The 26,122-nt window shown below is 45.6% G+C and overlaps 1 protein-coding gene across 4 annotated transcripts in view; it reads right to left on the minus strand.

The window, feature by feature from the left end:
* Nucleotides 1-2,532: 2,532 nt before the first annotated feature.
* The window catches only part of NRG3 (neuregulin 3), an 805,324-nt gene continuing 781,734 nt past the window's right edge, over nucleotides 2,533-26,122 (minus strand). For 2 of the 4 annotated variants that reach the window (XM_077350811.1, XM_077350814.1), the window contains exons 7-9: nucleotides 18,097-18,224; nucleotides 11,026-11,196; nucleotides 2,533-3,044 (exon numbers count right to left, since the gene is read on the minus strand). In XM_077350811.1, coding sequence (XP_077206926.1) covers nucleotides 2,540-3,044; nucleotides 11,026-11,196; nucleotides 18,097-18,224 — 804 coding nt within the window. In that variant the 3' untranslated portion in view covers nucleotides 2,533-2,539. Of the gene's footprint in view, nucleotides 3,045-4,090; nucleotides 4,192-11,025; nucleotides 11,197-18,096; nucleotides 18,225-26,122 lie in introns of all 4 variants that reach the window. The other 2 variants (XM_077350813.1, XM_077350812.1) reach the window with 2 other exon arrangements.

Consider the following 26,122-nt stretch of genomic DNA (forward strand, 5'->3'; position numbering starts at 1 on the left):
AGCTGTGCTATCTGCAGACTTGGCCACTACGCTACTCACCCCAGATCTAGATAATTTATGACTTAATAGTATCGCCCCCGATACCAATCCTTGAGGGACCACTCTGCTTACTTCCCTCCTTTGTGAGAACTGTCCATTGATTCCTACTCTTTATTTCCTCTCATCTAATCAGTTTTTAATCTAGAGGAGATTACACACACAGGTTAATCAGTGGATCAGCTATCTCACATCTGAGTTCCTCAAGAACTCTCAGGTGTATGCCATCAAGACCTGGAGATTTATTGGTTTTTAATTTTCCCATTAGGTCAAGAATTCTGGTCACCTCAATTGGGCTCAGTTATTCGTACTCCCTTCTTGAAAATAGGGGCTGTAGCATGGGCACGTGCCCCACACAGTTTCCACAGAGAACACAGAAACAAAACAAAACATTAAGCTTCTCTGTCATCTCCCCATCTTCCTTTAGCAAGCTCTTTATTCCTTTGTCAGCAAAAGGCCCTACTGCTTCTCTGTTAGGTTTCTGCTCCAGATATATTTTTTAAACATTTACTGCTTGTCTTGATGCTTTTAGTAACCCATTCCTCAAAATTTCTTTTTGCATGCCTAATTTTTGACTTACATTTCTTTTGTCAGGGCTTGTGTTCCCTCCTGTTCAATTCAGTGGGCAGACCTACCACTTTTATCACTTCCTTGATTTGTGTTGTTAACGACACAGGCCTTCTTTTAGACCTAGTAGCAGTTTTCCCAACCTGTGGAATGCATTCTATTTGGCTTTCAATTAGTGTGATTTTAAATATCTTTCAAGCATTCTTTACTGTTTTTTGTGTTTCCCCTTCAGCTTTCTGTTTACAATAACCCACATTTTTGTAAAGTTCCCTCTTTTGAAATCAAATGTTACAGTTTTGGACTTTAGGAGTAGCTTTTCATTGACCTGAATGCTGAACTTACTTACATTCCTAACATTGGGACAGGATTCCCAACCACTACATTTCTCACCAGGTCTTGAGACCCAGTCAGAACCAAATCCCAGATCATGACTCATCTGCTTGGCTCTGAGACCAACTGTTCCAATGCATGGTCATTTATGATCTTTATGAATCTCATTTCTAAGCATGACTCAAACACATGTTCACCCAGTCAATGGGAAGGTAGATGATGTCTCACAGTATAGCATTATCTGCTTTAGTCACCTCCCTTATTTCCTTATCCATCTCAAAATCAGCCTCAAGGCTTTGATCAGGTGACCAAAAGTACATCCTCACTTTTCAGTGACCTTCAGGGCCCATTATTTATCTCCATCTTGCTTCTGTTAGTTAATTCTTCTGATGTTTTGAACCTTCTTTGATTCTATGCCTTCTTTGATGTACAACGCAACATCACCAACAACCCATCCCTTCCTGTCTTGCCTATAGAGCTTATACCCAGGAATAACTATATCCCATAGATTATCCTCATATTGCATGAATTACCCAATGCAGATAAAGTCTGATGGGAGGTATAGGTGCAGGGCCATTTCTGCAGTATTAAGGCCCAAACTGAACAGGGCAATCAGATATGGAGATCTAGACTAAGGTTCTCCAATATGGTGCCTCTAGGCATGAGCATTCTAGAAAGAGAGTGGATCCAGATAGGGCTTTTGCCTAACAAGGCTTCAGTTGGCCAATGGAGATGTGATAAACTTTACATATTTCTTCTTTAAAAAATCATTATTTTGGCAGCAGTTGCAACTACAACTCCAAGATCTTAAACATCTACTCATTCAAAAAGGCTTCCTGTTATGAAGCTTGTGCTTGAACCATCAAAGCTTTACTAGTAGCATAATGCAGAACATCACTCCCTGATATTTTGTGGTTGGTTCTGCCTCCTTTGGCAGCCATTTTCTGCTTGTGTCCACCATCCACCACCAGAATCTCAAAGATGCCTGCAGACTGTAAATGGTTGGGGACCCCGACCTAGACTTTTAAAGAAAAGCTTTGCACATCTGGTCGTGAATCACTCCCTAAGGGCCTCAGGGGTGTAAAATGTCAACCCAATTGAAATGAATGGGAGTTGTGCACAGGGAACAACTACAGTCTCATCCGTTTCCTCTGAGCTTGAGTGGGTGACTTTCCTGGAAGATGGTGGTGAGGAGCACTGTTGCTGAAATCCATAAATCTAGTTGGCACCAGACTAAACCTTCAGTTGTTCAAACGGGACATTTGCAGAACGAATTGTGAAATTGGACATGTGTGCCTGGAGGAAACAACAAAAAGGGGAGGGGGCGAGGAAGAGAAAGAAAAGAAAAGAGAAATCCAGAACTTCTGCTAAAGAATTATCCCTCTTGGTTGCCTCTCTTTCCCTTTAAAAAAATATTTTGTTAAAAAACACTGATATGAGGGCGATAGACTATTTGGTTTCTTCTAAGTAGATGCTCTTAAATTAATGCATATAAATAATTTGTATTTAATTTCCTCTCTTTCCTGTTTTAGCAAAGCTTCAAATGCACAGATCCGTACATTCCCCCTTCCCCCGCCCCACCCGTCCCCTGCCCCCCCGGACAAAGTCACTTAATCAATGCTGAGTCTCTTTGCGTTTCACTGTTTAAGACAAACTGTGCCCCTTGCTCCAATTTCGCCATGGGACTCATGGGCAGAAAAGCTGTGTTTTCACTGGTGCCGTTCTTCGCGTCAGCGCTTGTCAGTGCAAAGTCTTCCGACCTCCTGGCATCGGTCAGAATTTGGATCTGCTCTTGGACAGTTTCCAATAATATTTTAACTTCTTGTTGTTCTGCAATAAGACAGCTTCTGGCAGGGAGGCTCACGTGGACCAGTTCAGCAGAATAGGAGTTCTTGCCCCACGTGAGTCCTGTTGTGTCCGCAACGTTTTGTGTCTGCATGCAGGCTTCCTCTAAGCCCACTGAGGGGATGATGGGTACGGAACTGGCTCTCGGAGATGGGTAACCAACCTTGTCCTTTTGGGCCACGCGATTAAAATAAGAGCTTGTCTCTTTTGAAGGCAGTTGCATATTTATTGAAGTATTTTGTGGTGTTTTGAAATCAGTAGATGACCTAAGGGGTGGGGGGGGGAGAAACACAAGCAAGAAGTTAGCTTTCCTGGTAAATACACCGAAGCAATAGGATAGAAGGCTGAGGTGAAAATGCATGGTGAGACAGGGGCATGGAACATACTGACTGCCTTCCCCCCCCACCCCAAATTTCTTCATCGGTTTCACATTTTAGGTGATAATACCCTGGACGACCAGGAAACTGGAGGAGGGGTCTCTTCCCATTGTGTGTTTTCCCTTCTGTTTTTGTTTCTGGGGTATTTTTTTTATACCGGAAACATTGGCTGTTATTGCCATTGTTAAATATATTTGCTTTCATTATTCTAGTCCAGGGGTAGTCAAACTGCGGCCCTCCAGATGTCCATGGACTACAATTCCCAGGAGCCCCCTGCCAGCGTTCGCTGGCAGGGGGCTCCTGGGAATTGTCGTCCATGGACATCTGGAGGGCCGCAGTTTGACTACCCCTGTTCTAGTCATTGCATTCCCACTGAACCACCAATGCATTCCTCCTCCCTGATGAGACTGAGGCAGTGCCTGTGCCTCTTGCATCCTGGGAAATGTAGTCTTTAGGATGCTTGAGATTATGAACATTCCTTCTGAGCACTAGGGAAGATATGGGAGAGGGGAAGAGACATACCCTTCTCACTTCTCACCCATTGGTTGTGTGGGTGGGGGGGGGGGGGAGAGAGAAAAAAACCCAAAAAGAATAACCAATATTCATTCATTTGTTCATGTTCTCCCTATCTTATTAAAAAAAAGAAAACACCCCACATTTCTATGCAACCTTTCCACCTACATGGGGCCCCTCAATGCAGCAAACACCAAACATGAACACATCTGAACAGTAAAACAGTATTTTAAAATAAAGTATATATGCAAGACTTCAATAAAAAACATGTAAACAAACAACACCAAAACCCCGTGAGGAGGCCAGTAACAGTTATCAAGGGGATGCCAAATGCAACAAAACAGTCTATGCCCGCTGGTGGAAGACAACATTGGAGGGAAACAGACAGATCTCCCAGGGGAGTTCCAACGCTAGATACACACTTTCAAAAGCGGCAGGATCCTGGACAAGGCATCGAGCCAGGGGAACAGAATCCCAATAGACTACAGCGACACCACCTCCCCACCTTGTCCTCATTGGCTGGCTGGTTAGGAGAGAGGGAAGGGGGAAGAGGAAGGAACAAGAAACCCAAATGAATGAATGATATTAAAAGCAGGAGCTTCTGTGTCTGGGAGCTAGGCTTGTCAGGGAGCTGTTGCTAGGAAGGAGAGAGATTGCTTTGTCCTTGTACAGGAATGCAAAGCACACAACAGCAGACTGGGGCTGTCCCAGAGAGCCTCTGGGAGAACTAGAGGCTGGGCGTAAACCATAGCAATAGCTGGAGCCAGTTCCCATCTCCTATGATGGCCTCCCCTCTGAAAAAGTGGACAGAAACAGCCTGGGGACATGCCCTCTAGAGTTGTCAACCTCCTGGGAACTGGAGATTTTCCAGTCTATAAAGATCAGTTCCTTTGGGAGAAAGAAATATAGCTGATCTGGAGGCTGGACTCCATGCCATTTTGCTCAGACTGCTGTACTGCCCTCAAATGAGGCCAAGAGGATGGCCAGTGTAAAGATTTGCTGTCATTCCAATGGCTGTAAGGAAGAGAGGGAGCTGGCAAGAGGAGGAGGCATAAGGGGAAGGCAAATGCCCCCCTTTCTCGGCTCTGAGGTCACCCGGGAGGTCCTAGGGTTTGACACAATAGAATGGTGGCTCATTGCTGCCCCCGCATAACAGTTCCCTTGTAGGGATTTTATACAGCAACTATGTAGAACTAGGAATGGGCGGTTAAGCTTGGATAAGCTGAAAGGAACCTGAATCAATGCTGATTTGAGTACTTTTTCAGCTCATCAGCTTAACCACCTATTCCCTGCATTCGGATAGTCAGAATCAGGGTGGCCGAAATTTGATTCAGCCATGATTAGGTCATCTGAATGTATCTCCCATCCTGTCTTAGTCAGCACCTGAGAAAGCAGGGATGGTGAAGAGTATATACCAATCGCCTGATGATGACAGGTGCTCTGTCTGTTCCCTTTAAATCCCTCCCCAAGAGGGGGGGGGATGTCAAAATTAGATGATTGGTGTGCTAGCCACAGTTAAAAGGGTGTGACCAGCGTGCCCAGAACCTGGTGATGACAGGCACCCTGTCGCCTCCATTTAAATGCCTTCCCAACTGGAGAGCCATTTAAACGGAGCTGGTGGGGTGCCTGTAATCAACTGCTGATTGACCCCAAAACATTTTGGATTCAGCCCAATAAATTAGTGCATTTCGAATTTGGTCAAATTGTTTTTAGCTGAATCTGAAACGGTATGATTTTGTGTGTGTGTGTGCACATATGCTTATGTAGCACGTAACATGAAAGCTTTTCTGTGCCTCAATTCTTTTCAGAATGTGGAACATGATGGAAATGTCTATTATAGACTCGAACAGCTGGAAGCAGAGGGCTAACTTGTGTAATGAGGACTTGGTTTCAACAGATAAATGTTCAGATCAGGAACCACCTCTTAGACAGGGTGGGGGGAAAGGGAAGATTGAAGTCCAGTATCTAGAAGTCAAGTTTTAACGAGGGCATCTGCACGTAAAGGACTTGGGCCAAAATGAATCCCCATGAGAATTCACATCTCATCAGTTTGTGAGTCTAAGCCAATCAGGAATTGTTATAAAAAGGTCCCAAAGGTTCTGTGACTTAGTCTCCTGCCGCAGCCATTTTGCAGCAGCCATTTTGAATCTGTGTCAGAATTCCAAAGGAACCTCCAGGCTCCAAAAGGTTGGGAACCCCTGGCTGGTATGATAAAGGGAAATCCTTCCTTGTTAAAATTGAGGATTATAAATTATCTGCTCTGCGTTATTGAGACCAATGGTCTCATTAACACAAAATCCTCGAGATTTATGAAGACAGTCTGGAAACAACTAGCGATTACTCTTCTGCTGGTCATCTAGCCATTCATTATGCTAGGAAGAAGATAATCGTTTTTGATCATAAACCTTCACATTACAACTGGGTGTTAGAAGGCCACTTAGCTGATCAGGCTGAGTCACTCCAATAGCTGGGAAATTGTAAGCACAGGGAAAATGGATTAAGCTTAAGCCTATTACCAACACTAATGCATTTAGTCCCTTTTTTTTAAGAAGCAAAGGAGGAAATTTGACTTATGGTACTCTGAGAGTTTTCAAGCACCCAGCTGTCATGTGCTGGTCAGGTCTGGGGCAGCTTTGAATTCTTGGGGATTGAAACAGTTCAAAATAAATCCCTCATATCCCTTCTGCATTTGCCAACCATCCTCTATACATTGACTGGAAATAGATCTTATTTTACATTGAAGTACAATCCAGGGGTCTCCAATGTTTTTGAACTAGCAGCTGCCTTTGAAATTTTGACACAGTGTGATGGGTGCTGCCACAACATGACTGCCACAATGGATCCTACAGCTTCCCTTCAGCTACACAGGGAAGACCCTTGTGCCATGGTAGACACTGTACCTGAAACAACATTTTAAAAAAAATCCACAAAGCCTTGCCCATTTTCTAAAAACACTTTGGTGGGTACCTGGAAAAGTCCTGGTGAGCCCCATACGACCTGCAGGCACCATGCTGAGGATCTCTGATACCGATCAGGACCAATCAGAATGAATGAGACACCAGAAGATGTTCCTACCTGATTTCTCCAGTACTGACTATTAGATAGGCATGGTCACACCCCAAACATTCGGGCTGTTTCAAATTTGAACTAACTCAGGCTGAAACCGAAGCACCTGAACCACTCTTCACTTTTTTAGATTCATCTGAATCCATTTGGCCAAATCAAAAACGTTTCTAGGGGTGTGTGTGTATGCAGATGCTCCCCAACTCAGGTAGCAGTGAGCATCTCCACTACCTGAGAAGTTGAGGGAGAGTGCCCACCAAACAGCTGACCTGTCATTATCAGCAGTTCGGCATGGCACATTTAAAAAATGCCTCCCTATGCCTTTGTAAGCAGTGCTGCCTGTAAAGGCATGGGAGTTATTTAAAGAGCACCTAGGAGGTCCCTTCCACCTCTATGATTCTATGATTCTATGATTCTACCCCACCAAACAGCTGACACTGACAGGCACAGTACTCTAAATGCCTCCCAAAGACTTTGCAGGCAAGGTTGCCTGCAAAGACTTTGGAAGTCATTTAAAGAATGCCACATCTGTCAATATCAGCCAGTGAGGCACCCTTTAAATGACTCCCCATGTCTTTGCAGGCAGTGCTGCCTGTAAGGCCATAGTGATTTAAAGCAGTGGTCCCCAACCTTTTTATCACCGGAGACCGGCCAACCGGATCACGGTAGTCTTTTGCCAAGGGACGTCGCCAACATCGCCCCTGCTGCCTGAGCCCCTGCTCCACTTGCTTTCCAGCCTGCGCCCCTAACTTCCTGCTGCCCACTGAGGAGCGCTGCCAGCAGCAGCTGCACAGTGCCACGCCAATGGGGAGCCCCAGCCATGGTGGCTGCTGGAGAGCACCAAAGGTGAGCCAGCAGCAGAGTGGCAGGGTAGCCCCCGAGGCAGCAGCCAGGGAGGAGGCCGATGAGGACCTGCGGCCCAGTAATGACTTATCTATGGACCGGTACTGGTCCCCGGACTGGGGGTTGGGGACCACTAATTTAAAGAATGCCCTGCCAAACAGCTGATACTGACAGGTCTCTCCTGGCTCTCCTTCCACCCTCTGCCTTCTCAGATGCTGGATGAGAAAGAGTGTTGTGGAGAGGCATTTAAAGCAGTGGTCCCCAACCTGCGGGCCGCGGCCCGGTGCCGGGCCGTGAAGGCCATGGCGCCGGGCCGCGGCTCCCTCTCCCCGCCCCCCCCCCGCAGTAAAAAACTTCCCAGGCCGCAAGCTTGCGGCCCAGGAAGCTTCTTACTGCGGGAGGGCGGGGAGAGGGAATCAGGGCCGGCCGCGCCCATGCGGGTGCGGCCCGATGCACAGGCACGGCCCGCGGGCGCGGCCCAATCCGCGGGCGCGGCCCGATCCACGGACGTGGCCCACGGCGCGGCCCGATGCGCGGGCGCGGCCGATGCGTGGGCGTGGCCCGTGTGGGCCGCGGGCCGCGCCCGGTGCCCTGCCGGTCCCCAACCTCAGAAAGGTTGGGGACCACTGATTTAAAGGACTCACAAAGCTACTGTCCTGTCAAGATCAGCTGTTTGGTGGAATCTCTCCTCCCTGCCTCCTCAGGCACTGCCTGAAAAAGCAGGATGCAGGAAGCATTCAAACGGGCCAAATCATGGCTGAATAGTGGAATCATTATCCAGCCTTCACTGATTCGGCTCATTTAAATGCAGGGGTGATTGGCTCAGTTCGGCTTAGTTCAAAAAGTACCAGAATTAGCATTGATTCAAGTACTTTTAGGATTATCCAAATCAAATCGCCCATGCCTATTATTAGACCACTGGTTGTTAGGATCCACCTGAATTTCAACCACCATATTGTAGTACAATGTCCTAATTAGAAACAGATGTTTAACCTATGTGAGACATCCTGAATATCCCTCCAAAATGGCCACCATTAATTTGACCAAATGACAATGAAAGAGATATGGTTTCCAAACTTCAGTGTATTTAGGGAAGTGTAAGTTTGATAAGAAATACAATGACATTTTTTTTGTTCTACCTTTCTAAAAAGCAAGTTTGCTGAATATATATTTGTATATATCTTTCTCTGTGTTATCCTATATCTATAGGACATTTTTTTTCCTTTTAGTAGACCTGAATTCTGATAACAGCTGCTCTTGCTTCCAGAACCAGTTCCAGTCAACCTAACCCTTGGGGCTTCCTCAGAACTCTAGGTATATTATGCCTGAAGGTGAAATCTTCTAATCCTGTTAGAAATTCAGTGGCAGCTGTATCATGAGCAATGTGCAGGCTGGGAACAGTGGCTGGGTCACAAGTGACTGAAATCCCGCTACCAGGAAAAAGGGGTCCATCATTCCAGGGACACAGTTTCCCCCCTGAAGAATGCTTAAAATGTCCCCTCCAGTTCTCCCGTTCTATTTTTTGTGCACCTTAAGAAGTTTCCTATTATGACATTTCAATAATATTAGCCTCAAGAGAAAGGAAACAGTGGTACACTGTTACAATCAGGCACAACAACTTTTTTTGGAGTGTCGAAATGTGCTTATTATCTTCCTCAACAAATCCGTGATTCTGTCCAGTAGAACTTACTATGGGTACAATGATGTGTTATGCACTGCTGTGCTCCATACATGCTGGACAATACATGTTGAGGAGATGTGCACTTGCAAAAATTCTGAGGATGGGGGTAGGGTTAGAAGTCATCATCCACCCTGTGTTTGAGGCTGCCTCTCTCCTTCATAGTCACCATCTCATGCTTGAGCTAGTTCAGTCGCTAAAATGTTAAGACAGAGTTTCAGTTTGGTGACAGTGTCTTTAAAGCGCTATTGAGTCAGAGGTTTGTTTGGTTTTTTAAAGAAGTTTTCAGCCAAGGAAAGCTCAGCTTCAAATCTTTTAAATAAGAGCCAAGAGGCAACATCTGGGGAAGGCCTCAACTTCTATTCCTTGTTCTTGGGTGTCCAGAGGAACTAGTTGGCCTCTGTGTGAGACGGGATGCTGGACTAGATGGACCACTGGTCTGATCCAGCAAGGTTCTTTCTCATGTTCTTAATCAGGGGAAGGCCTCATCCTCTATGCCCTGTGGTTGGCTGTCCACAGGAACTGGTTGGAAACTATGGGAGATGGGCTAAATGGAACACTGGTCTGAGCCAACAGGGTTCTTCTTGTGTACTTAAGTCCTAAGTTATTTCACATAATATTTGTTGGGATCTGGGGTGATTCATATCCTTGTTTTAAAACCTCCACTAAGCTAGTATGTCTGTTTTGATACTAAACTACAAATGTGTTTATGGGATATTTTTAGCAACTGTCCCTTAATCATCAATTTTCACACATGGAGGCTATGGAACATATAGATAAAAAATTCACAGTGCTTTCGCTCATACCAATAGCTGGTGTAGAAGACAGGCATATATACCATCAGTTCATCCACCTGACCATCCATCCACCTTGATCTCGATCCACCAACCTTTTCAAATATGAATCCCCAAGTTTGCTTCTCTATTTTCATAAGAAGATGAATTTGTCTACTTCTAACTCCAAACTCTTAACAGGAGACAATGATATAGGAAAAGCCACCCCTCAAGGGCATATAACGTGTTTGCTTCAAAAAGATTGCAATGGTCATTGTTTCCAAATTGTTTGCAAGAGAAGACTGCGGCCCCAATCCAAATGAGCATAGATGCATTTAGGGTGGTGCAGGTGGAGACCTCTGCAAAAAGCCAATATGCACCCTCACCAGTTGGTCAGGCAAGAAGGGGAACTAAGTCCAATTCTTTTCCATTACTGACTGATGTTTTTGCAGACATCTGGAAAGGCTCCATGCACAATCCCTCCACATCTGGGGACCTACAGATAAACTCTCAGCTTCTGTACACATACAGATCCTAATAGAAGCAGACCACACATTTTTGTAAATGGTGGGGGAAAGCACAGAAGAAAAGAGATGGTTTGCCTCTGTGTAGCAGCCCTGGATTTCTTTGGTGGTCTCCCATCCAAGTACTAACCAAGGCTGACCCTGTTTACCTTTCAGGATCTGGCAAGAAGAAGACAGGTTTTTTTTATATCCCACTTTTCACAACCCGAAGGGATCCTAAAGTGGCTTACAAACACCTTTCCCGCCCTCTCCCCACAACAGACACCCTGTGAAGTAGGTAGGACTGTGAGAGCTCAGATAGAACCACTCTGTGGGAAAAGCTGTGACTGACCCAACTGTCTGCAGTGGAGAAGCCTAGAAGCAGCGGAGATCAAAGTTCAGTTCATCTTCTTTTCATGTTTCATTTTGTGTGGAACTTCAAAAAAACAAAACAAAAAACAAGCATGCACTAGCTTCTGTTGCAAATGGCCACTTACCCTTGACAAGGTATCATGTCCTGATCTGTAATTCTAGACTCTTCTAGTTGTTGGTATGCTGGTCCTGTCATTCCATTGAACCTGCCCCGAGGTAAGGGAGGAGTCCTCCGAAAGGCATTCCTGTGGAGCATCCCGGTTCGCTGACCTGGGCTGCAGCATGAAGAGAGACTTCTGGGAACAAGATCACAATGGACGTTAAACCCCTGGAGATAGGATGGCCTTTTTAAAAATAATAAAATAATAACAAGTGTTCTTATTAAGGCTGCCAGCCTCCAGGTTGGGCTTGGAGATCCCCCAGATTTACAATTAATCTCCATGCAAAAGAGATCCTTTCCCCTGAAGGGTGGACTCTATCGTACCATATCTCGATGAGGTCCTTCCCTTCTCCAAATGCTGCCAATCCTAAACTCCACCGTCCCAATCTACAAGTTCCCCGACTTGGATTTGGCAACCTTGGTTCTGGCTGTTTATAATGCCAATTTAAATATTTCCATAGAAGTCAGAATGTCGCAGTCTTTGGTTGCTCATGGTTTCATTTATCCGCCCCTCTTAACGAAACACAAGTTCTTTGTGCATGGAAAATTCTCTTGAATGTTGATTTGAGGAGGCCTTGGCTCCCCCAATTTATTTAAATACTTACATCCAAAGAATCAATATACAAAGAAATCCAGTATCGACTAGCCACGGTCCAGAACCCAGTTAAGCCAACTAGATTCAATGGGGAGAATACTAATCATATTAAATGTAACACCCGGACAGTCAGGTTGCTGGAAATTAAAATATTTAAAAAATCAATCCTGGGTTGCCAGTGACTTGCTCAGGAGGAAGTCTTTAACATTGCAAAGAAAACTTTGCCAAAAAGATTCCTCTCCAGCACTCTTCCATTTCGCAGAGCAGAAATTTAGAACCGAGAAGGAGGCCGACAGAATCACACTTCATTTGCAAGATGGAAACAGTTCTGGCTTTTTGTCCAGCCAACGAACAGTCAAGCACGTAAGTCTTTGCAAGAAAAAAACAAGGTCTTTGTAAGCCAATCTTTTCCAACCTTTTAACTGTGGAGGAGCCCCTGAAATAATATTGTAGGCTTCGAGGAGCCCTGGAAGTGATGTCAGCTGGCCATGCCACCTTGCCCTGCGGGCCACATCCCCAGAAACAAATATCCTTGTGTCATATCATCATGATTATATCGAACAGTCAGTGGTGGTTTCCTGCAGGGTTGCCTACGGGGATGCTCGTGCTACCGGACAGTTTGGATTTCATTGCCTCATGATGTAGTGAGGGCCACCAGCACACATATCCTCCTAAAGGGGATTGGGGGGTGGGGTGGTTGTAGTGGATAGGTCTGTTTGTGAATCCTGTATTTAGGGAGGGGCTGTGGGTGTGCAGAAAGTTCCCGGTTCAATATCCTACATCTCCAGCTTAAAAGGAGCAGGAGGAAGGAGGGATTACAACTTGTCTGCAGACTACAGAGATTGGTTCCCCTGGTGAAAATGTCTGCTTTGGAAGGTGGACTCTGTGGCATTGTCCTCCACTGAGGTACCTGCCTCCCCCAGGCTCGATCCCCAAATCTCCAGGAGATTCCCAACACGGATCTGGCAGCCCTATCCCCACATCCCACTCTGGTGGCCAAGGGGACTTGGGGATTCTAAGAAGGCAATGTGAAGTACTTCTGTCTGAGATCCTGAAGTATCACTGCCATTCTGAGTAGACCAAGGGACCTCATCCTTCTTGAGCCTGCAGGCATCTTTGGAAGTGGGTGCAGTCATAATATGGCTGCCACAAAGCGCCTGCTGAAGGATGTGGAGCCAGGAAGAAAATGGCTGCCACAGCTTACCTTCAGTCATACAGTGAAGATCCTTGTGACGTTGTGGCAGTTTCTGCCAAAGCAACATGTTTAAACATCTGCACAGCCAAGCAAATCTCCAGTGAACAATCAGAGGAATTGCTGGGTAAAAATTAAAAAAAAAAATTGACCCTGCCCACGTTCCAAAAGCACTACGGTAGTACCAGGAAATGTTGGTGGGCCTGATGGTACTGATGGGATGATTGGGGTCCAATGGAGTAGAGAATTACTGACCTTGATGGACCATTGCTATAACTCAGTTGAAGTCCCTCCCATGTATGGGAGGGACCATGGGTCAGAGGTAGAGCATCTGCTTGCCATTCCAGGTTCAATCCCTGCCATCTTCCATTAAAAATAATCAGGTAAAAGATCTCTAAAAATTGAGCTGCCACCAGTCTGAATAGACAGTATGGACTTTGATGGACCAAGAGTGGGATTCAGTATAAGACAGCTTTATATGTTCATGAGTTGCAGTAGTTAGAAATGAAACCTAGGTGGTTCATTTGAGTTTGTTTCTAAAACAAAACTGATCATCCATCTCATTATGGGTGAACATTTTCAGAAGAACCTTTTGTTTACTCCGGCCCAGGGAGATTGAATGAGAGGGGGAAATGATTTAAATGATAAACTTGGAGATCAAATCCAATGGTAATTTATCGCCTTTGGCAGCTGAGCATCTTTTTTTAAAAAAGTGATGGGGGTGCTTCAGGAACAGCTGCACAAATACAGATGCTGCCAGCTATTTTGTCTTCTGGATGCAGTCAGAGAAGCAAAAGTCTTCATCTGGCTGGAACGATCCCCAAGAAGCCCTTAGCACCTCCAGCATCCGGCTTTTGCTGGCAGGTAACCCAATTACAGCCGTGCAAAGCAGAATGGCAGCCAATGAAACACATCCCGGAGTGCTCTTCAGAGGACAGCCAGGGACCAATGTTGAAATGCAGTTATCTCCAGGAGCAAGCCAAGCAAATGCTTTAATGCCCTTTCTCTGCCATATTTCCCAAGGAGGGGAATAAAAGGAAAAAACACACATCTTGGCCTTCTGTGAGGATCAGCTCTCTGGTCCACAGAGCATTGGCCCTCTCTTTCCACTCATTTGGGATCCCTTGTGAAACATTATCAATGTAATTTTCCCAGGAGAGTTACATCCATTACTAAGAACACAGGGATGTGATTTGGATATACATGTGTGCCATCAAGTCACAACTGAATTATGGTGGTTGGCTATTGCCTTTCTCTGCAGAAGTCTTCCTTGGTGGTCCCCCTTCCAAGTACTGACCTTGATTAGCTCCCTAGATGTGACTGGACTGAGCTATGCCATGCTGCCAGCATGGTGTGGTGGTTAAGAGTGCTGGCTTCTAATCTGGCGAAATAGGTTATTCTTCTTATATTTATTGTATTTGTTGACAGCCGTGTTTGGTCTGGCCGCTTCAAGGTGGTTTATAACAAGAAGTTAAAATACAGAACCCCACAATACTCATAAAAAACCCCAACCCTTCTCCCCTCCTGCCAGACTTGATGGACTCCTCTGGCCCCATGCATCAGGGGGATCTTCTTCACTCTGGCCTCAACTAAACGCCTGGTGGTTGAGCTGTGTCTCACAGGTCCTGTGGAACTGTGATCTGTCTGACAGGCCACACCCACTCTCCGTTCACTTAGCAACTTATTATAACAGAGAGCCCGCTGTTACAGATTTACTTCATTTAAATCCTGCATCTCTCCCCAATGGGAATTATACTCTTATCTTAGAATGACTTTAAAGTTTTTAACATATGCGATGGCAGAGTTTAAATATGGAAAGGAGCAGAGCACTGGCTGCTTAATGAAGAAATAGTTTTTTTTTAAAGAGAAACAGCTTCATAAAGTTAGAGAGAGAGAATTGTAGCAGTCTAACTGAGGGAGGGTCCATATTCACCCAGAGCTGAAGCAGCTGCATTGGCTAACGATTGTGGCCCAGATCAGGATCAAGGTCTTGGTGTTGACCTTCAAGGCCGTTCACGATCTGGGACCCACATATTTGAGGGACTGCCTTGTGCCCCATGTCCCTAGCAGGGCCTTGCACTTGGCAGGTTCCAACTTATTGACCATTCCTGGTCCTAGGGAGGCTCATCTGGCCTCCACCAGGGCCAGGGCCTTTTCAGTCCTGTCCCCTACCTGGTGGAATGAGCTTCCAGAGGAGCTGGAGGCCCTCTGAGAGCTTTTTGCTTTCCGGAGGACCTGCAAAAAGGAGCTCTTCCACCAGGTTTATGGTTGGGGCCCATGCTAGAGCCAATGTTATGGATCCCCTCTCCTGTCGAACATCTGGCCCTCCCCCCATGCTGCCTCTGAAAGTATTCTGTTAGGAATAAGGTTTTTCACCACCTGGGATTATTGTACTTTGATTTTTTAATGGGATTTTATGGGCTTTTACTGTATTACTGAATTTTTGTGTAACCCGCCACGAGCCGGTTTCTGAGAGTGATGGGCTAGAAATCAAATAAACAAACAAACAAACAAACAAATGTTTTTTCTTTGTCTAAAGGCAAACAGGGAGGAAACGTGTTCAAAGGAGTAGGAAGTCTCCAAGTGAGCCAATCAAGACACAGGATGGGAATATGTGACGAATAGGAGGAAATTCCCAATCTAACTATACTAAAAACACATCTCCTCCGATGCCCCCTGTGGAATTTTCTTCATACACTGCTGAATCAGGTCCATGACAGATTTTGCATATCCTAACAATATGTATGTAACGGCCATCAAGTTGTAAGCATCTTCTGGTGACCTCAGAAAGGGAGAAGCAGAGGCAGTTTGTCATTGCCTTCCTCTGCAGATTCTTCGTTGGTGTGTCCCTTCCAAGCAGTAACCCTGCTTAGCTTTCAAGATCTGAGGAGACTGGGCTATAGCATGTTGCCTTCCCTCTTTTATTTCACATAATCAAACACCAATAGACTTGGACTGAAGAACACGTGTGCAATAAAAGCAGCACAGCCATTGCTTTGAGTATTTTCCAACATAGAAGAAGAAGAAGAGCTGGGTTTTATACCCCATTTTTCTCTACCAAATGGAATCTCAAAGCGGCTTGCAATCTCCTTCTCTTTCCTCTCCCCACAACCGGCACCCTGTGAGGTAGGTGCGGCTGAGAGAGCCCTGATGTTACTGCTCAGTAAGAAAAGGACTATCAGGACTGTGATGAGCCCAAGGTTACCCAGCTGGCTGTAGGTGGAGAAGTGGGGAAATAAACTCAGCTCACCAGATCAGAAGCCATCACTCTTAACTACTACACTAAGACAACCTCTGGTCCCACCTGTACTTGCTGGCTCATCTTTGCTTTTCTACCCCTCCTTGAGTGGTGCATGTGCTGACAGCAAGGAAGAAAAACCGGAACCGAAATGGAGTGATGTGGCCAGCTATGTTGCACATGCGTTTGTACATAGAAGGGTCAGTAATACCCACATCCTAGGCTAGTGCTACAATTTGCACAATACTTTTCTAACAGGGAGAAACCCCGGAGAGGCCAGCATATATTAAAGAATTGCCATGTGAACTTTCTGAGGGGATCTGATAAAAGGAAGCCAAAGAGAACATTCCACAGAAATAACGGTGTCCCGATTTACACTGAAATAAATGGGACTCAACTATCTAGCTGCTTTTAAAGAGGGGCATATATGCACTAAATGTTCTCTCTGTTAATCCTTTTGGGTTCAATCAAAAAAATCATCAAGTACCCTAAATACTGAAACGAAACTAACTTTTGATCCAAGTCTCTATACAAATTCCAGGAGGCCTGTCTTTCTCTGGTAGACCCACGGACATTTCCTCTTAAGAACTAAGGGAAATAATGAAGAAAGTGAAGAGTCTGAATCTAGTCCCGGACATTCATCTGACCGTGGGATAATTGGTTCCCTCATGTCATCATCCTCGAATTCTACTTGCTTGAAACTAAGTCCCATATCAACAGAAGTTGCTTCAAAAGAAACATGCTCAAAATGGTCGCTTTAGCCTTTAATATATGTAAGAATAGAGCCTCTTGTGGTGCAGAGTGGTAAGGCAGCCATCTGAAAGCTTTGCCTATGAGGCTGGGAGTTCAATCCCAGCAGCCGGCTCAAGGCTGACTCAGCCTTCCATCCTTCCGATGTCGGTAAAATAAGTACCCAGCTTCCTGGGGGGGTAAACGGTAATGACTGGGGAAGGCACTGGCAAACCACCCTGTATTGAGTCTGCCATGAAAACGCTGGAGGGCGTCACCCCAAGGGTCAGACATGACTCGGTGCTTGCACAGGGGATACCTTTACCTTTACCTTTATACGTAAGATTATATGTGCATATTTTTATATATTGGATTGTATACAAAAAAGAGATCCCATGGAAATGAAGAGTTCTTGCATATAAGTGTTCCTGTTTCCGTGTGTGACGTGTCTGGAGAGGGTACATTGTTATTTTCTTCTGATAGAGTGCTCAGATTTCAATCCTGTGTCACACAGTCTTCCTGTCCCACAACAATTCCCCAGGAGGACAAGGGCAGTGAAGACTACTTGACCAACAGAGGACGTCTTGTTGAACTTGTTGATTTCGGTTTACAGCCCACCTGAGAGGAGAGCCTACAGCAAGTAACCATAGTGGGGCATACAGGAACATGTGCAACGGAAGCCAAAGAGAACCACACTGGCTTCATTGTGAAGGACACGAGTGAGCAAACTGTCTCTTTGTTCAGATCCGGCTTTGTTTCTGGCCTTGGAAGCGTTGAGCTGCTGACTGATGAAAAAGCTGCTTCCCGAAGGTACAGCCCACTGCAATGCACTCGTCCCCCCCATGCACCCCCCCCCACACACACATTGACAGCCATTTGTTTGAAGGAACACCAAGAAAGTTGGCATCAGAGCCTGCCTACAGGCAGATGAGTCATTAACTTCATGGACAGAGATGAGGCAGGACAGAGCCAGGGTTGGGTGGGTGGGGGCCTTGTAATGGTTTCTCAGAATGCAATTGTTTCATTCACTGGTCTGTGACTACGGCTTTGATGGTCTCCTTAATACTTCCTCTAGGCTTTTCGCAAAGGAGGGAGGGAGGAGAAAATGGAATTTGGACTGCAGAAGCAATAGCCGTTTCATATCGACGATGGTAGAAATGCTGGTCAGCTGCTTAATGAATAGAACAAGGGTCCCTTAATGGCACCCCACCTCAGATCGGCGTGCATGGCCGTCTGGCATGTCCTTCACAAAGCAAGGGCCAATTAACAGTGGCGTTCTTACCTGTGTGGCTTCGCTGGCTGGCTTCCTCTGTCTGGAGACAAGACGTCAGGAAAGGACGGAGTCCGTGAAAAACTAGATTCCATCATTTTTTCCATTGCTGACTCTGGATGCCTGTTGGGCTTTGAATACTGCAGCAAAGAAGAGGAGAACGACCAAAAAATATGAGTGAACGGTGGTATATGTCGGCCTCCACCATTTATGAACTGCACACCATTGTTACTCCAGAGGGCCCAACCACTGGCCTATTCTAACCCAGCACAATGAACTCAGCAGCTTTCCAAAATCTGAACTTGATATCATTGGCTTCTCTTGGCCTACCCAGACCAGTTCAATATGTCTGAATGCCTGCAGCTCTCCAATGTCCCAGGGAGAGACCTTTCTGAAGTTCATTACCTGAAATCCTTCAGCTGGAGTGGTTGCAGATTGAGCGTGGATCTCCCACATGCAAAATATGTGCTTTACCAATGGGCTGGGGAGCTCCCATCAATATGATCAGTTTGCCTCCATGAATATGAAAAGCACTAGTGCTTGTCATGAGAGCAGCTAGCCAGAGTAAGATGGTGAATGCAGCCTAAAGGCAGAGCCTTATAGCAGTGCCCTGGGAGAAGGTCCTGAACTGCAAGTCCTCTGGAGCAGGGGTAGTCAACCTGTGGTCCTCCAGATGTCCATGGACTACAATTCCCATGAGCCCCTGCCAGAAAATTCTGGCAGGGGCTCATGGGAATTGTAGTCCATGGACATCTGGAAGACCACAGGTTGACTACCCCTGCTCTGGAGGACGTTGTTTGCTGGTGGTAGCATCCCAAAGAAGGGGTAAAACTGGAAGTAAAGGGGTGAGAGACATGGCCAGGCAGTGGCTTAGGATGGCCCCAGAGCTTCTGAACTCCCAGTATGAAAAAAAAGGAACAAGACACAGTGACATTTCCTCATACTTTTACAAAAATCCCAGTGTGTTATGGTGGACAGAGGGCTCCAACCCATTCCTGGCCGTTCTGGCAAAAGTCCAAAGAACATTGGAGAAAACATGTTGGATCAAGCTAGTGGCCCATCCAGTCCAACACACTGTGTCACACAGTGGCCAAAGTCCAAGTGCCGTCAGGAGATCCACCAGTGGGCCAGAACTCCAGAAGCCCTCCCCCCTGTTGCCCCCTCAAGCACCATGAGTACAGAGCATCACTGCCCCAGATATAAGAACATAAGAGAAGCCTCTGTCACATTGGCCAAAGGCCAGATGCCTTCAGGAGATCTGCCAGAACTCCAGAAGACCTCCACTTGTTGCCTCCAAGCACCAAGAATACAGAGTATTACTGCCCAAGACATAGTGTTCATTCCATACCTTGAGGCTAATAGCCATTGATGGACTTCTGCTCTATATCTTTTCCAATCATCTCTTGATAATAACCTCTACAGGCTACAGCTGCCATCATTTCTTGTGGCCACGAATTCCAAATCCCCAAGGTCTCAAGCTAAGTTTCTCCCACTCAATATTATTTTGTAGAAGACATTTTCTGGTCCTGTTCCCCAAGACCCTATTCTGTACTGTATAAGCTTGGAAGGGAGGGAGGAGGCAGTATTGTCCACATCTATCACACATGGCCTTAGAAGGATGTAACCTTACTTGTTATCCTGAACTGGTGATCCAACCCTTTCCATGTCCTAATGCAGTTGTAAAAACTGTTCTTCGCTCGTCACAGAGAAAGTCAATAGCCATTGAGCCCAAGACAAATACCACTTACACTGTCACCACTAGTTGTGACCAAATTAAAGACTGTTGAACAGCAAAATCCAAACATCTCAGCCTCCCAAATCTTATTTTACAGAGAAGGAAAAAAGTACATCCATGTGATGGTCACCTCCAGGCTAGATCACTATAACTTGCTCTGTGCCTTTAGCCCTGACCAAGAAACTGCAGTTAGTACAAAATGCAGCTGCTTGGGTTCTTACTAGGAGCCTATGGGAGGCTCACGTGTGACCAGCCCACCAACAGCTACATTGGTTGCCATTTGAATTCTAGATTAAGTTAAGATTCTGGTTCTAACCTCTAAGGCCATGTGTGATTTGGGCATGGTGCTGGGCCCGCCTCTCCCAGTATAACCCCAGAAGGACACGAAGGTCATCAAACACTAACATATTTGTGTTCCCCACCCTGAAAGCAGTGCATCTGACCTCAACCAGGGCCAGAGTCTTTTTGGTCGTGGCCCCAACGTGGTAGAATAAGGTGCCAATTGAGACTGGGCCTTGATAAAACTACAGAAGTTCAGCAGGGCTTGCAAAGCAGCACTCTTCTGCCAAGCATTGGGTTGAGGACAGAACAAGCTATTAGTCAGCACAGCCAATACAAATTATGGGCCTTCCCCCATTCATCTTCAGGTTATTCCTGCCACTAAATTGGATACGATGATGCAATGCGGAAAGTGGTGGATGGATTGGTAAATAGATAATATTTCATATTCATTGATTTACAGCTCCAAGCCAGGTACCAAGACACTTAAAAATCCAGGACAACACTTACAAAATATTATAATCCAGTAAGTTCTAATAAAAAATAGAGGAAATACAATAATATTAGAGGGACCGTTTAAGAGAAAATGTACCAAAATTCATAATGAGTTTCCGGTATCAACATATGTTTGACATAAATTTGTAAGCTAGCAGTGGTCCCCAACCTTTTTATCACCAGGGACCGGTCAATGCTTGACAATTTTACTGAGGCCCGGGGGGGATAGTCTTTTGCAGAGGGACGTTGCTGCCGCTTGAGCCCCTGCTCTGCTTGCTTTCCCGCCGGCGCCTCCGACTTCCCGCTGCCCACTAGGGGATGTTGCCAGCAGCAGCTGCACAGTGCCACACCAAGGGGGAGCCCCAGCCATGGCGGCCACCGGAGAGCACCAAAGGTGAGCTGGCAGCGGAGTGGCAGGGCAGCCCCCTAAGCAGCAGCCAGGGAGGAGGACAAGGAGGAACCGTGGTCCAGTACCAACTGATCCACGGACCAGTCCTGGTCCCCAGACCGGGGGTTGGGTACAGCTGAGCTACAGCACAATATATTTAGATGTCTGTTTAGACAGCGTTTTACCCAGAGAGGAGCATTTTGATTTGTCCTTCTTTGGATGCTCCAGGTGGCCGAAGGAAAAGGAAGGCATAGAGTGGTCACCTGAAGAAAACATTTTCAAGGGTCTCTAATTCCCTTCACTCACATATGCATGGAATTGGCCCTTTACAATTGCAGATGCTAAATGCCCTCCTATGATTCTTGATTTCTACAGAGGACAGATACACTGCTGGCTTTTGAATATTTGTACTACTTGGGGGTGACATAAACCCCATATAACTAGATAAGAAATGGAACATTATATGGTTTGTTATGTATGGCCGGACCTTTCCCTACAGACTGGCATACTGCCTTCCACAACTGGTCCTCAATAGTCTAGGCTTGGGCCTGCCAAAACCTTGCTGGGCCAGACTCCATCTTGGCAACCCCCCTCCTCAGCTTGTCCTTTGCTACAGGTTAGGAATGACAGACTAAATCTGAACTTCTTATCCCCCCCCCCCCGCATTATATAGCTAGAGAAATCACTCCCCCCAAAACCCCATTTACATGATGGCTTCTTTTGTCTAAAGTCATCAAGATCCATCTCCTGCCCCAGAAAAGGTCATTGCCCAACTTCGCACCTATGGAAAATTCCATCCTGTGTTCACCTGGCCTCAGTCACGTACCTCCTCCCCCCCAAACATATATAAACAAAGGCATTTGCAAAGCCAAATTGTGCATCTGATTTGGACCCATTTGGATCCCCCTTCACGCCGTTGGCTGGTTGTATCGTATCTCTGCCTCCATACTCTCCTGGACTGGTAAATATACTGAGTGTAATCCTTCCCCCCCTGTTATTTCCTATACACTTGACTGCTAGTGTGCCAGATATATTTTTGCCTAAGATTGTTATTATTTTAATATAACTATGCAGTCTGCCTTGAGTTCTAAAGGGTGTAATCTCCTTATAAACATTGGCAAACAATCCTTAACACTACATTATCAAACTTCTCAGAAGCAATTCCCCAGTGTTTGGGACATGTGTCCTGGGATGTGACACATGTGTGTGCGTTTGTGTGCGTTTCTGGCAGATGGGGTGTGCTGCTGAAAATTGTCCCTGATGGGGAGTGGCAGAGAAAATTGCCTCATCGCAAACACCTAGCAGTATCCCAGCAAGGTGGCACCGATGCAGGAAAGGTCCATTTGTAGTTGCTCAGAGGCAGGCAATCCTTTCCTCCACCTTCTTATTCTATTGCTAGAGCACCACCTTGTGGTTTGTAACATTAAAAATAGAAACCCTTCAAGGGCAGAAGTTACAAAAGCATGCACTGGATTCTCTTCAAAGAGAAATCAAAGAGAAACCTCCTGTTTTGAAGGAGAAAAAGAGAACAAGAGTGAATGGCTATGTCTGGAAAAGGAAATAACAAATGTAATCCAAAGATATGGCAAAAACACACCCTAATCTGCATTTTCTCTAGATATTACAGAAATTGTGATACACGAGTTCCCAGGGATCAGAATCAATTCTCCAAAACGAACCTTGTCTATCTTGTTTTACATAACTGTAACTGGAAACCTCTTGTGGCGCAGAGCCTCTTGTGGCGCAGAGTGGTAAGGCAGCCGTCTGAAAGCTTTGCCCATGAGGCTGGGAGTTCAATCCCAGCAGCCGGCTCAAGGTTGACTCAGCCTTCCATCCTTCCGAGGTCGGTAAAATGAGTACCCAGCTTGCTGGGGGGGTAAGCGGTAATGACTGGGGAAGGCACTGGCAAACCACCCCGTATTGAGTCTGCCATGAAAACGCTGGAGGGCGTCACCCCAAGGGTCAGACATGACTTGGTGCTTGCACAGGAGATACCTTTACCCTTTACCTTTTAACTGGAAACCAATGCTTCACTTTGACATATACAATATAGACTAAGACCTCTAAGGTTTTAATTTCATGGAAGCCAAGTTTGTAATGCCTAAGGCTTCTTGGAAAAACAAATGCAGAGATTATAATAAGCAGGGGGGTGGGGCTGGGAACAAAAGTATATGTAGGTAGAAAACAAGAAGAAAGTCATCACTTTTCATTTACAAAAAAAGGGCCTCTAATGAACTGGTTTGCCCCTCTCTACAACAGGCACCAGGCACAGAAGAGCACCCATGTATGTTGGCCCACTAGAATATGTTGCTGCTGCCTGTCTGAAATTACAGGACAATCCGGTGGCTAAAATACATCCGGTGGCTAAAACACATGGCCAATGAGGTCCAGCTTGGAGGGCCATAATCTGTGATGACCCAATGCGACCGCACAACAGGTTCTAGAGTGGGTGTCATTCCCCTGCCTTATAGAGTTGACACCCTACAGCCTGGTGTAAATCACCACAAGATGGCCTGTCGTGAGGGGTGGTATAAAACCCCACATGTAAATTAAAAAAATTACAACTGATCTCCAGAGTATAGAAGCTTCTGTCGCCTGGAGAAAACAGGTCCTTTGGAGAGTGGGTGTTATGATGCTGACCCTTGCTGTGGTCGCCCCCTTCTGAAACCCCACCCTTTTCAGGCTCCCCCCTCCTCAATCTCTAGGAATTTCTCAACTTGGATGGGGCAACCCCAATTCTTTACTTATTTTCAAAAGCTGTTCAGAGCCGGCTTGTGTGTGTGAGAGAGAAGAGCGTGATTTGATCCGTCATTTATTGTATTTGTGCTGCTGGAAGCCCTACAAATACAGTACAAATGTGGTGGGAGCAGCCCCCGCCCCCACCCCGTGCAGTAGGATTGGTCTCGCGCCTAGATGTGCTTGGCATTTAGGTACAGTAAAAAAAAAAGCCTAATTGTGCTATTATTTTCGAAAGCTCTCGTTTGTCTCCAAGCTGATTATATTTGTGCTTGTTGTTCGGGCAATTACTGAAAAGCACTTCAGAGGCATGTGGCTAAATAAATTAATGAATAATGATAGCATTTTTAAAAAATCAGGCTTTGTGCAAATTTTCCAATTATTCACAGTTTCGTGGAGAGAATCAGCTGTCAAATGCAATTACTCGGCCACTCGCCAGCAATTTACCATTCCTACCTTCCAAAGCTGGCTACCCTAAAGAAATCAATGGAGCCAGCATGGGCCAGTACATAGAAGATGGCCCTCACAGCCGGTGCCTACACCTCCCATTGTCAAGATCTTGATCAGTTCTGTTCACGAGTAGATTGCGCACAGGAATTCTGCCTTTATTTGTCAAACACACTGATTTTAGAGGAAAGGCACTGTATATTAACTGTAATGGAAACAATAACTCAACTTCAATAATACTAAACAATCATTGAAGGTCCTAAAAGGTCCTAAATTCAATCTTCTTGAAGGTCTCACGTTCAATCTCCAGTGGAAGTCAGGTAGCCCAACTGAGAAAGGCCATTGTGGGGAGAACATGCAGAGATACATCAAGGCGTATCAAGCAGTGCTGTAGATGGATCAGAGTTTGGCATCTTTTTATGCCCTGTTCACTGTACAAATAGGACTGCAGAAACACATACATGTGGCATTGCTGCAGGGTTTCCACAATAAGCTGTACTGTAGTGATAATGATAGAACATGATAAGATACATGTCATGATAGAAGTTCACAAAATTATGTATGGGATAGAGAAAGGTAGAGAAAGAAGTACTTCTTTTATCTTTCTCCCAATGGAAGAACTCATGGACACTCAATGAAATTAATGAGCAGTAGGCTTACAACAGATAAAGGGAAGAACTTCTTTGCCCAAAAGGTAATTAACACATGGAATTCACTACTACTGAAAGTGGTGGTGGATACAAGCATGAACAACTTCACAAGGTGGTTGAGTGAATGTATGGGACAGAAGTCCCTATGTGGCTGTTACCCAAAAACTAGAGATGGAGGCAACATGGGAGAGCTTCTGGAGTTCCAGCCCCACTGGTGGGCCTCCTGATGGCACCTGGGTTTTGGCCACTGTGCAGCCAGAGTGGTGGACTGGATGGGCCACTGGCCTGATCCAATGTTTCTCTTATGTGAAGTCTACACTTTTAAAAAATCTGGTGGTAATTCCTTATGACTTATTGTTACCGATCTTCCTATCCCAGTCAAGGAAATGTGGCTTGTTCAAAGAATGAATGGATACTGCATGATCTTCTGTCATATATCACTTCAGCATATATCCAGCTATTGTTTGGAATCAATGAGTAGTCAACTTGGATAGTCAGTTCCTCATAGCAAGTCATGTTTTGGCATTTCTACAGAGAAAAAGATTTCTGAATGAGGAATGCAACTTTCTCACCATGCCCATCATGTACCACACCAAAATGCGATGCACCGGGGGAGAACAGTGCATCGGGGAGGGTAATTTGGGCAGCAGCAAAAAAGATGAGGCAAGAAAATCATGGAGAGATCCTGCTTCAGGTATCCAAGCTGAGAAGATGGACAATCAATAAAGAAGGCAGCTTGTTTTAGTCTCCAGCCTAGAGGAATTGTTCCACATTCTCCTTTTCTTTGCTTGGGTGTCTCTACTGCTTTGGAGGTTTTCTTTTCCACACATGTTTTGCTCCCTCTAGTGACCAAATCAATATTACATCTCTGTATACCCTGCATATTTCCCTGCAAGATTTAAAGTGAAGGTTTTAATGCCAGACATCTACTGGCGTAATATTGAATCAACCACTAGAGGGAGCAATATACCACAGGGAATAGGAATCTAAGAATGTGGGAACACCATTAATCTTGAAAATACCATGGCTTCTGAGAATACGGAAGCTGGAATACGGATATCCCCAATATATAGGATAGCGCTCCAGTTTTCCCTTGGAAATACTGAACCTGTTGGATCTTAAGGCATTTTCATGCTTCCCTGTGTGTTTTCCTCTGGCTCCAGAAAACGCGGCTCCTGCGGAACTTCTCACACTAGTGGAACACTCCTTGGGTGGGAGGAAAATGCCACCTAGTGGAAAATGCCTGTACACCCTTTCCATACAAATAACCACCTTGGCTACATGGGACACTGCTTATCTTGAGCATCA

This window comes from Paroedura picta, chromosome 8, assembly GCF_049243985.1.
Source record: "Paroedura picta isolate Pp20150507F chromosome 8, Ppicta_v3.0, whole genome shotgun sequence".
NCBI lineage: Eukaryota > Metazoa > Chordata > Lepidosauria > Squamata > Gekkonidae > Paroedura > Paroedura picta.